The 12,224-nt window shown below is 35.4% G+C and overlaps 1 protein-coding gene across 1 annotated transcript; it reads left to right on the top strand.

Moving 5' to 3' along the window:
• The first annotated feature begins 7,097 nt into the window (after positions 1–7,097).
• HTR1F (5-hydroxytryptamine receptor 1F) lies at positions 7,098–8,195 on the top strand. Its single transcript, XM_007164090.2, has one exon. The coding sequence runs from the start codon at positions 7,098–7,100 to the stop codon at positions 8,193–8,195; it is 1,098 nt and encodes a 365-aa protein (XP_007164152.2).
• Positions 8,196–12,224: the final 4,029 nt, after the last annotated feature.

The following is a 12,224-nucleotide window of genomic DNA, read 5'->3' as shown; positions in this document are numbered from 1 at the left end:
AAGCCGAGAAGTCTACTTAACTGTAAACCCAGACTATTTCTCATAGAAAAGACAGACCCTCTCTGAGAGCAGAGTCAAGAGCCCAGAGAAGGGATTCAAGATCCACAGAGTACAGTGAATTGGGGAACCTAGAGAGCCAAAGTGGGCTTAATGAAGGTGCATTTCTAACCCTCAGAGTAGAGCACTCTGACTTGTCTGATTGGATTTCAGATCAGTGGCCACTATGTGTTTCCTCATATTTTTGAAGGGGGATGTCTATTGCCATTATCCTGTCCCTGACTTACTATTACATATTGGGGATTGGGGAATAGATAACTTGTCTTTTTAGGTCACAGGTCTCTGAATCAAGAGGCACTGCAGCCTAAAGGAGACTCATGTGCTTCTTGACCTCAGGCAAAACATGAGGTTATGGACTTCAAGACTAGTGCCATGATTGGATGATTTTGGGGTAGCCAGGAAAGAAGGTGAATGTATTTTGAGTATGAGAGAAACAGGAGTTATTGGATCCAGCAGACAAACTAAAGAAAAGGTAATCTTAACCTACAGGCTGAGAGTGAGACGAGGCCAGACATCTGGGAATCACAGGCATATCACCTAAATTGAATATGGGCAGAGTTGAAGCAAGAAATGGTGGGAAGGAGTGAGTGTTCAATGTCAGAAAGAAAGTTGAGTTGACAAGTCTGAGCAGAGTATATCAAGAATCAGAATTCAAGGGACTTAGAGATCAAATTCCAGCAGGCAGTGATAAAGAAATATAGAAGAGGAAATTTATACACATACATGGAAAATGTGAGCAATTTTTTGTTGACTTTAGAGGTGCTGTGAAGTTTTTGTAAGGATCCACAAGGCTCTCTGTAAGCAGGTCATCACTGGTCTGAAGGAGTTACAGCAGTTCTTAACATTTCCATACCCTAGCCCTGGTATCACTTGTTAAGTTTGAAACTCTGCAATCCCAGGCTTTGAAAGTAACTGCAGTCTCTCCTTTTTTCATCCTCACACATTACCTGAGCCTACATTACACCTGCTCCTTAAACTCATTAAGACCCTGGTCTTTGTCTTCGTAGAATTGCCCTCCCTGGTCTGTTCTGGTCTTTTCTGAAACTAGCATTGATCCAGCATCGCCACTATCTTCTCTTGGCCTTTGACCCCACTTTGCATCCCATTCCTGATCCAATCCTGAGTCAATTTAATTAGCTTTTTCTCTGGGATATATAATCCATAATTTTGGATCCCTGATGGAGGGTAACAAAAACCTAGGCCAATTTTATTCCAATGACCTTATAAAGTTCTAATTTCAGCTACATTCTTAAGAGTGCCGTGTAATCTTTCTTATGCCTTCTCCCTAGAGAAGTGGCGCCACTCTCTTCAAGCCGTATCACCCTACCTGTGCACGTTACTATGCCAAAACGTAGATCTTATCCCTTCTCTTACCTTCTTAAACATTTTGAAATATTCTGATTGCATGTAAAATAAAATCCAGTTTCTTTATCCTATCATGCCAGTCCCTTTTTTGTCTTCCTCAGTTAACTTTCATCCCTTACTTTGTGCTAATATGCCTTTGCACTATCCACACTGAACTAATTCACATGTCTGAATGCATCCTGCATTTATATGCCTCCTAATTTGCTCATACTTCAACTTCAGCCTGGAGAGGTTTTCACTGTTTCACCATGGTACGATTAGTTCTCCCTCACCAGTATTCCTAGAACACTTTATACAAACCTCTATAATGCCCTTATTGCATTGTATTATTGTATTATAATTAAGTATTTAGCTGTTTCACTACCATGGCAGTTTCTTAAAGACAAGAACAATGTGTTGTTTTGCTGTTTTGTCTTGAATGGGGATAAGTTTGTTTGCTTGTTTGTTTTTTTGGTATCTTTTAGACCTAGCAGGTTAATTAGCCCATAAATAGCACTCAATGAATAGTTCTTAAAGGAATAAATGGGATAAAGAAATAGAATAAGAACAGAAGGGAAGACTCAGAGTTGGAAAGGCAGTAAAGAAATTTGAAAACACTGTGAACACATCCTTACACATTTTGCACATTTACACAATTTATACGTTTAGACCTGGTCCCTAACTTAAACATTCCCAGCAAGAAATAAACAGCTGGGAGGGAGAATCAGGCCACAAGGACTCAGAAGGCAAGGTCTCCTCTATCACCTATCAATTGTGGATCTTAGGCTTCCTGAGCCTCAGTTTCTACATCTGCTAAATGGGGACACAAATGCCTACCCTTCCTACTTCACAAGAATGTGAAACCACACAAAACAAAGACCTTATTACTGTATGAGATGTAATCATAACTGAAGCAAACGTTATGTATTCTTTCTGTATTGTTTTTTAAAAGGACTTTCACATCTGGTATATATTTTATTCTTTAACAGCTTTGGAAGGGTTTAATAAATATTATTTTTCCATTTAAAAAAAAGAAATAAGCAGTTCAATCTATTGGATATTTACCTCCATTTGAATATACTTATTACTCTATAACAATCTTTATTTTACAGAAAAAGTACTTTATAGATCTCATGACTAGAACAGAGTTATAAAGTAAAGTAATAAATACCTCATAGACAGTAAAATGGTGATTAAAGGAATGGGTTTGTTCCACCAACCATTGGTTATGTTTCATTGCAAAGGACTTCATTAAATCTCTATACCTCAGTTTTCTTACCTATGAAATGGGAGATAATAACTGTACCTACCTCATAGGTTAGCAGTGAGGATTAAATGGGTTAACATATGCGAAGCACTTAGCATAGTTCCTGCAGAATTAAACACTCAGAAATGATAAATATTATTATCATTCTAATTGGAGCAGCCAAGTTATGGGTTCTTACGAGGTCTTGGTAGAATTGAATTTTGCTTTCTTGCCTCTCTACAGTATTATTATTAAAACTATTTGTGTATGACCCCCCCCAGGTTATTTACAATATAAAGTAAATTAAGCTATGCCCCAATGAGCTTATAGTTTAACCTGAATGAGAACAATACAGTAGGACATCAAGATCAGACATCTGAATATAAATCAACATTAGATTTTAAAAACTATGTGTAAGCGGAGAAGTAAAATGCACCATGTGGCTAAATCAATACATTGGCAAATATTCATGGAGTTAAGCCTGGGGAAGTTTTTCTCTCTTTGTTATTATCAAGAAGGCTACACATAAATGATGGGACTACAGGCTCTAATTACAGAATAATCCTGACTATTTCCCCGTGAATACATTCAAAATACAGAATATAGTTTGAGGAGAATGTGTGTGACATAGTCTATGTCTAGTAACCCAGAAGTGGTCCCTAGCACCATGAGGACTCACTGTGGGAACCTAAGATGTAAAAGAGTAAGAAAGAATCTGATTAGAGGCCATGTCTGAATTAATGAAGGTAGATGGTTTATTGAAATTCTTATTAAGTGGCAAGGAAAATAAGACAAAAAGAAAAAGGAACCCAATTGTGATTGGCTGCATTTGTTTTCCTATTTTCTTTGTTTTCTACAAAAACAATTTTCAGAAGATCAACTTTCTAAAGTTAATAATGGAAAAATTTCTTGTAAAATGCAGTAGAATTTATATGACACATTTTGTTTTTTTCCCTTAGCATTAAGTACCATTTTATTGAGCCTAATTTAAATGCTACAGTGTGATACTTAGAGAAATCAGTTAATCAAATAATTCACCTTCTAGAAGGGGAGTCAACATGTCTAGAGCAGGGGGTCCAAGAGCTGCACAAAGTCAGGATTAAAAATAGTCAGGGAGTATAATTGCTTTACAATGCAGTGTTAGTTTCTGCTGTATAACAAAGTGAATCAGCTATATGTATACATATATCCCCATACACCCTCCCTCTTGCGTCTCCCTCCCAGCCCTCTAGGTGGTCACAAAGCACCGAGCTGATCTCCCTGTGCTATGCAGCTGCTTCCCACTAGCCATCTATTTTACATTTGGTAGTGTATATATGTCCATGCCACTCTCTCACTTCGTCCCAGCTTCCCCTTCCCCCTCCCCGTGTCCTCAAGTCCATTCTCTACATCTGCATCTTTATTCCTGTCCTGCCCCTAGGTTCATCAGAACCTTTTTTTTTTTTTAGATTCCATATATGTGTGTTAGCATACGGTATTTGTTTTTCTCTTTCTGACTTACTTCACTCTGTATGACAGACTCTAGGTCCACAGCAGGAACTAGCACAACATTGTAAAGCAATTATACTCCAGTAAAGATGTTAAAAAAAAAAAAAAATGGCTCAAAGATATTCGGCTTAAGTGGAAAAAACCTAAAGGAAAATTTTACATAGATTAAAAGAGACCTTGTTTTGAAGGGGAAGAAAAGCCAGATGGCAGCAAAGACAGAATTCTCCCTGCCCTCTTCCTTTTAACTTACCCAGTACTGGCAGGCCTAAGTAACACAACACATTAGCAATTTTGATAAGAAGGGACTGTAGCAGGAAGAAGAGTTCTTTATAGAAACTATTGAATATTTGCAGTAAAAACTTGCTAGAATTATTCCACAAATGAATATTTCAGTAGAGGCTTATTAAAAGAGAGGTTTTAGGTTTAAACATACATGAAAAGCAAAAACTACAGTTTAAAATAGGTGATTCATCAGCCTTCTTCAGCTTCTCAGTTTCAGAGGAATATTTTAGAAGAGATTGCCTATAAGCAACATAATCCATTGATTTGCTGCTACACCAAAATGATTTTGCTGTTCTCTTTAACTTCATAATCTAAAAAAAAAAAAGATAGGCTGTGGTCCTGAGTCTTCCTACAGTATGAAGAGGGGCTTATAAAATATGTCCCACCTCCTTTCATGCAGGATGCATCCTTCTATTAAGGACCTTAACCCTCTATTTATTTTACCATGTTGCACCATGCAATGATTCTGCCCACTTTCACCATTTGACTGCTGGTAAAAAAGTATATTTTACTCTTTTCCACAAAGTTTGAATCCTGTTTTATCTCTGATTATAATTAACACTTGTTTCTGCAAGATTAGCAAAATGATGACAATTGATGAAGTTCTGTAAAGGGCACGTGGATGTGTACTGCATTATTCTACTTTGTGTTTGAAAATTCTCATAATAAAAAGTTGAAAAAAAAAAAAAAAAGTCAGGGAGGCATCAGAAGAAAAGCTAAAGGAAGATCATTTATTTGAAAAGCTCCAAGAAATAAGAATGTGAGAAAGAGAGGTGCTGAGAAAGTTGTACAGCAGAAATGTCAGAGCTGCTCTCTGACATTTATGAGAGGAACTCATAAAGGCTATAGCGGTGAAAGGATTAGACAAAGAGCTGAGGAATAACCGTATTGATTACCCGCCAGAAACCTGACTCCTTGGACAAACAGCATCAGCATCATGTGGGATCTTGTTAGAAATGCAGTTTTGAAGGCCCTGCCCCAGATTTACTGAATCTCAAACTCCAGAGACTGGGACCCAATAATCTGTGTTTTAACGAGCCCTCCTGGTGGCTCTGAGGCAAACAGAGTTCCAAAACCACTGGTTTAGAATTTCTAAGGAGATTGTAGCCTCCATTCTTTATCTGAAGTTGTCTTAGTTGCCCTTTACAAATGGGTAAGTGTTGATATAAATAACTTAGATATACAACTCCTTTTCAATTACATACGGGACTATTTGTTTTATGGGTCTCATGTATTCAGATTTCTTCTGCCACTCAATTTGCTTAGGAGCAAGCCATCAGCACCCGCCTTCAATGAATATGAGAAAATAAAAATTAAATTTAGTACTGGTAACTCAAACACAAGTAGGATATTAAATATGCTGCACTCCAAGTTTTTATAATATATATATGCATAATCTTATATGTATACACACACACTTCATAAGAAGCACTTGATATAAAAATACCAAGTATTTTAAATTATTGTTCTATCAGTTCCAATTAGTAAAACATAACCACTTTAAAGTAAAAATAATTCAAGGAATATAGAGGTACAATAATAGTTATAACTATAACTAAGAATAAAGTTTCAGGTTTCCATCTTTTCTCTGTCTTTTCCAAAGATGTAGGTAGCTACTAAAGAATTATTAAAGAAAGAGAAAAGTGCTGATTTGGAAAATAAAAACTATTTATAAAAACGATTAATCTTATTTAATTACACTCTAATTGCTCGTATTTGACTTGCAATTAAGTAGCATGGACTGAAGTAAAAATTATAAGCCACGTTTGGAGGGTTCCCTTTCAAAAGTAAGGTTACATGGTCATTACGATGGAGTCTTGTAAAGAATAATTTCCATTTCAGGGTGTGTGACGTTATGAGCTTTTCTTACTGGCAAGGTTCACCTCGTTCAGTGGTTTATTTCGGTTATATATGTCATTATAATTATGGGCAGTGTTGTATGGTTATTCGGTTCCAACTAGTTTTATTTCGTCTTTTTAAACCAAACTAACTAATTATATCCACAAAGACTACTAAACACTCTGACATTTTCCTAATTTCATAAAATGATCATGGAATGCAAGAAATACACTAAAAATATTTTAATTTTGTTTATTTTTCTTTTTATAACCTTTCTATCCTGACATAAAATACATTGGAAGTTCCTTTAGTCTCCACAAGCCCAATGAAAATGTTCTCAGTGTAACTTTAAGTACAAAATTGTTTATGATTTTGAATACTGCCTTTAAAATGATATTTTCTTATATTACATTATATAATGCACAAATATATACTAATGGCATGTGCTTTTAAACTTTTTCTGCTGTAGACAAAGAGAAAAACATAGCTAATATTAATATAGGTTTTAAACACTTTTATAATAGTAGAGATTTTAGTGATAGGTTATTTTATGCATAAAAATTATTTTATTTGAGCCCTATTTTAAGAAAATGTTTTTAAAGTTATTGTTTTTTACTGTTCTTATTGTATTTCTTAAATGTAAAGAAAAAGAAAATCTGCTATCTGAACTCCATGTTTTTAATCCATAGACTATTCTGGAAAAAGATACATGTATACTTTAAAAAAAATTGTTCTGAAAGGAAGAGAAAAATCTTTGAAGCCTTCTCTGAACTGTTTTTCCTCTCCTTTGTTATAGGTGTCCATTTTTTCAGCTATATTAATCTTTTAAATCAAACAAAAAATGGATTTCTTAAACTCATCTGATCAAAACTTGACCTCAGAAGAACTGTTCGACAGAATGCCATCCAAAATTCTGGTGTCCTTCATTCTCTCTGGGCTGGCACTGATGACGACGACCATTAACTCACTTGTGATCGCTGCAATTATTGTGACCCGAAAGCTACACCACCCAGCCAACTACTTAATTTGCTCCCTTGCAGTCACAGATTTTCTTGTAGCTGTCCTGGTGATGCCTTTCAGCATTGTGTATATTGTGAGAGAGAGCTGGATTATGGGGCAAGTGGTCTGTGACATCTGGCTGAGCGTTGATATCACGTGCTGCACTTGCTCCATCTTGCATCTCTCTGCTATAGCTTTGGATCGGTACCGGGCAATCACAGATGCTGTTGAGTATGCCAGGAAAAGGACTCCCAAGCATGCTGGCATTATGATTACCATAGTTTGGATTATATCTATTTTTATCTCTATGCCTCCTCTATTCTGGAGGCACCAAGGAACTAGCCGAGAGGATGAGTGCATCATCAAACACGACAACATTGTTTCCACTATTTACTCAACATTTGGAGCTTTCTACATCCCATTAACATTGATTTTGATCCTCTACTACAAAATATATAAAGCAGCAAAGACGTTATACCACAAGAGACAAGCAAGTAGGATTGCCAAGGAAGAACTGAATGGTCACCTTTTGGGGAGTGGTGAGAAAAGCATTAGACTGGTCTCCACACCGTACATCCTAGAAAAGTCTTTATCTGATCCATCAATGGACTTTGATAAAATTCATAGCACAGTGAAAAGCCCCAGGTCTGAATTCAAGCATGAGAGATCTTGGAGAAGGCAAAAGATCTCAGGCACAAGAGAACGCAAAGCAGCCACTACCCTGGGATTAATCTTGGGTGCATTTGTAATATGTTGGCTTCCATTTTTTGTAAAAGAATTGGTTGTTAATGTCTGTGAAAAGTGTAAAATTTCTGAAGAAATGTCAAATTTTTTGACATGGCTTGGATATCTCAATTCCCTTATAAACCCACTGATTTATACAATCTTTAATGAAGACTTCAAGAAAGCATTCCAAAAACTTGTGCGATGTCGATGTTAGTTTAAAGAAGTTTATTATGAAAAGATTGGGGTTCTTTTGAGGTGAAGTAACTAAATGAATAATAAAGAATAAAACATTTAAACTTTTAGAAGGACATAAATTAAAGCTGCTAGAATGATATTAATATATATTTTAATAGCAACATACATATAAAATGTATTGATTTAAAGACTTTTTTTTGGCCATTATTCTAGAGTATGTGAAATTAGAAAATAATTTATTGTTTATAAACAATATTTTGCCTATGCAATGTCCCTAAAAACTAACTGGAAATATATATATATATATATATATATTATTATTAACAGTGATTTTTCAGGTTTATATCTTATAACAACTACAGAAGAGTTTTCAATTAACAACATACCTCCATCCATAATTTCTACATAATCTTATTGTTTTATTATATGATTCTATTATTTTATAGACAAGATAAAATTCACCACAAAGCACACATTCCTCCTACCTAACCACTCTTGTCCCCTCTCCATCTTACCCTAGGCAAAACAAGAGGGGGAAGGAGCTAAAAAAAAAAGACTCTTATTTAGTGTGACCAGAGGAAACATAAAAGTCAGAGGTTGATACTGTCTTTGTATTTAGATAGTAAGGAGTAATCATAAAATGAGCTAGGTACTGCAAAATAATTCTGGATACTGAACTTGTGCATATTTACCATATTCTTTTTGTTTAATATGAATTCCTAGAAGAATATTTTCTTAATCATATATTATCAACATTTGAAATCAAAGCCTTACCCTAGTAGAAATAACTCAGGGAGGGTCTGGGGGTGGTATTCTAATTTTGCCATGTTTAGGAATCAAATTTAAGGCACTAAGTACCCTACGTTACTTGCCATAGATATTATATGCCTGACTTTTTAAAAAATATAAGATATATTTCATTTCTGTTAATGTTAATAAGCTTAGTTGCTAACTAAAAAGTCTGTGATACTTTGTACTTCAGCAGCTATTTCCCTTTTATTAGAGAGAATGTGGTAGGAATTCTTAGACTTTTCACTGACTTCAAAAAAATCTCTAGTTTTCCAACTGATAGAAATGAATAAGCAAAGATGAATATTATACTAATTATATACATTATATATGTATATATCTCCCAATTAGTCACTCCACAAGTTCAGTGAGCCGAAGCAATTTCATAAGTTTATCTACCATATTTATATAGGGATTTGAAAACAAAAGAACCATGCTTCTGAGAAGATTTCATTTCATTTGAACCAGCAAGGTCATATACCACCTTTTAATCCTACCATCAACCAAAATCATTTGAAAAAACAATACATTCCCTTTTATTCTAAGCTGTACCTTCATGTGTATTCTAAATATTCTTTCCCAGTGGCGTGCTTAAGAGTACATTACATCAATTTTTTTAGGTATCAATGACACATTACTCTCAATCTAACAAATATTTACAGAACTTTAATTTTATATAAGGCATTGAGATGTACTCTCAATGTATAGAAGATGTATAGAAGATACGGGAAATAATAAAATACTGTTTCTTCCTTTAACATGTTTACAATCTAAAAGGTGAAACAAACAACAAAAATATGAACACTATAATAGAAAAGAAAAAACAAAGATCAGCATGGAGGTTGTTTACATTTTTATGATGATTCAAAGGAAAAACTGATCACATCTAGTTGAGAAAAATCAGGAAATTTTTGTAAAGAATGTATCTAAAATGGATATTTAATGAACAACATTTGAGCAAGAGATTTGGGAGAGCATACTTCAGGTGGTGGCAACATAAAGATTTCAGACTGCATCCTGCAAGCATTTGATGGGACATGATCATAAAATAGCAATGAGTTTGGCAGCTATTTAGAATGACAGAAGAAGAGCTTAAAAGAGAAACTGGCCATTATTGTGGCTGACTCTGAATGTCAGAAAAAGAAGTCTATAGTCAATTTGGTTGCTGTCTGTCAATGAGGGGGTCACTGATGCTTTTTAGCAGAAATATTACAAGTTTAGGGCAATTCTAGAAAAAAAGTCTGAGTGGATTTGAGCAGAGAGAGTACTGGACATAATAACTTCTTGTTAGAAAGCAATTATTAATCTGGGCAAGAGGTGATAAAGTCCTGAACTTGATTCTGGCAATGGGAATGTAAAGGAAGAAATAGATAAGAGGTATTGTGGAGGTAGAATCTGCAGGTTATAGCAAATATGTTAATACGCAGGCAGACAGACAGAAAGACATGAGTCACTAAGATAACTAGTTCTCAACTGAAATGAGGAACTCAAGAGAAGGGGCCTATTGGTGCAATGATGACTTCTCTTTTGGGTACGCTAAGCACATAAAGACATGTCAGAGCTCACAGGCACTTCCTGAGCAGTCTGATCCAAGCAAAACTAACAAGTAGATGAGATGTATCTAAGGCTCCTGCCACTTCTTTTGTTCTCTTCTCTTTATTTCCCAGGGCCCATGTGCTGTGTTGACAGTCCAAAGCTTGTTTGAGACCCTATCATTCTCTGCTTATTTCTCTTTCTCCTTCTCACCAAAATTTGATTCTGTGATTTATTTACCCAAAGGCCTTGCTAAAGTTAAAATAATCTGTTAAATTAATTTATTTACACTCACCTCAGGAATGTATATATTTATATTGGAGAACTCTAACAGACACAGCCCATCAACCCAAAGGAAGAATTCTCAAGCAAGGTGAGGCTCACCCAAACGTACATATTACCCTCTACTCTGAGTTGGACTGAAGCTCAAATCTAGGAAAATAATACTCTAAGTGACAGGCAAGTCAGATTCTCCTTTAGAGCTCTCTGGAGAATCAAGTTTGTTATTTCTTTGTGTTTAAAGCATTTTTTTAATCCAAGGGGGGTCACAACACATTACAGTAATTATCACTTCGTCTATGTGTTTTCCCCACATACTGAAGATACAGATCATGCCATTCCTCATGAACTGATATGAGTGATTTCTCTTTAATAGCTTTAAAGGGTAAGAATGTAGGGGCTAATAATCTGTAATTTTGACTGTTAAAAAAATTTTATGAAGAACAAATTGCATATAACATGATATGCTTCTCTGAATACCTAAGATTTATTCTCTCAATGAAATTTTTCCAAGTTACTAAAAGCTGAAGACTTCTACTGAAGAAAATAAATTTTCACATCCATAACAAATGTAACAATATAATAATGCATATATTTAACTGATAAGGTAGAAGAAAATATATAAATATCATAGAAAGTGGTTAAATATTAGATAATGAAGGTTAACTTCCTGCTACAATTTTAAATAGACCAGCACCAGAAAAGTTAAGTGGAGGGTTTGTTTTTGCTCTGCTTCTTCTAAGTATTTTCAAATGAAGGATGTGTAAATGACAAGGTCAAAACACCAAAGGAAAGATAGGATGTCAAACTACTGAATACTAAATTAAGTCCAATACGTCTATCATTTGGCATAGCTATGTACAAATCATGTTTGAAAATCCACATCTGTTTATGAAATATGGTCTTTTTTATAGGGTTGGGTTGGGAATATGGATTCTCCACCCTAATTTTTTGTTTGTTTTGTTTCACAATAGACCCCCCAGGGTCAAATCCATAGCATAAACAGTTTATCCAGGTAATGGCAGTTGATGGGTCAGCCCTTAAGTAGGATGAATTTCCATTTGAATCTCCAAAACCAATCTTCCTTTCATTTTTCTGGTGAACTTGATTCACCCCCGCTCCCACCTCAACCCCCTCCCTGTGCTCCAGGTTACACAAGTTCCCCGCTTCCAAGTGAAGAAAAGCTTCTTTGGGACTCACTTCCAAATTATTCTAACAGCTCCGAATTTTAAAATTCCTTAGCAAAGCATAATCCCCATATTCTCAGGCTCAAACTTAAGCTTGCCCCTCTTTATCAAGAGCTTTGTGTCAAAAAGAAATAGAGAAAACTTGGAAGCCAGTTAACAGGACCTGTGCTGACTTGCTCCACCAAATATCATGAAAAGTGAGAGTGGTTATTTGCGTCCTGCTGACATGCTTTCCTCTACCTCAAGGAGTGAAGAGCTTC

The sequence above is a fragment of the Balaenoptera acutorostrata genome, chromosome 4 (genome assembly GCF_949987535.1).
Source record: "Balaenoptera acutorostrata chromosome 4, mBalAcu1.1, whole genome shotgun sequence".
Taxonomy (NCBI): Eukaryota; Metazoa; Chordata; class Mammalia; order Artiodactyla; family Balaenopteridae; genus Balaenoptera; species Balaenoptera acutorostrata.
The sequence above is the reverse complement of the archived record's forward strand: the minus strand, read 5'-3'. Positions and strand labels throughout refer to the sequence as shown.

Bases quoted from the DNA above. Each gene is read 5' to 3' on its own strand.
- HTR1F (XM_007164090.2), top strand. From the start codon at position 7,098: ATGGATTTCTTAAACTCATCTGATCAAAACTTGACCTCAGAAGAACTG.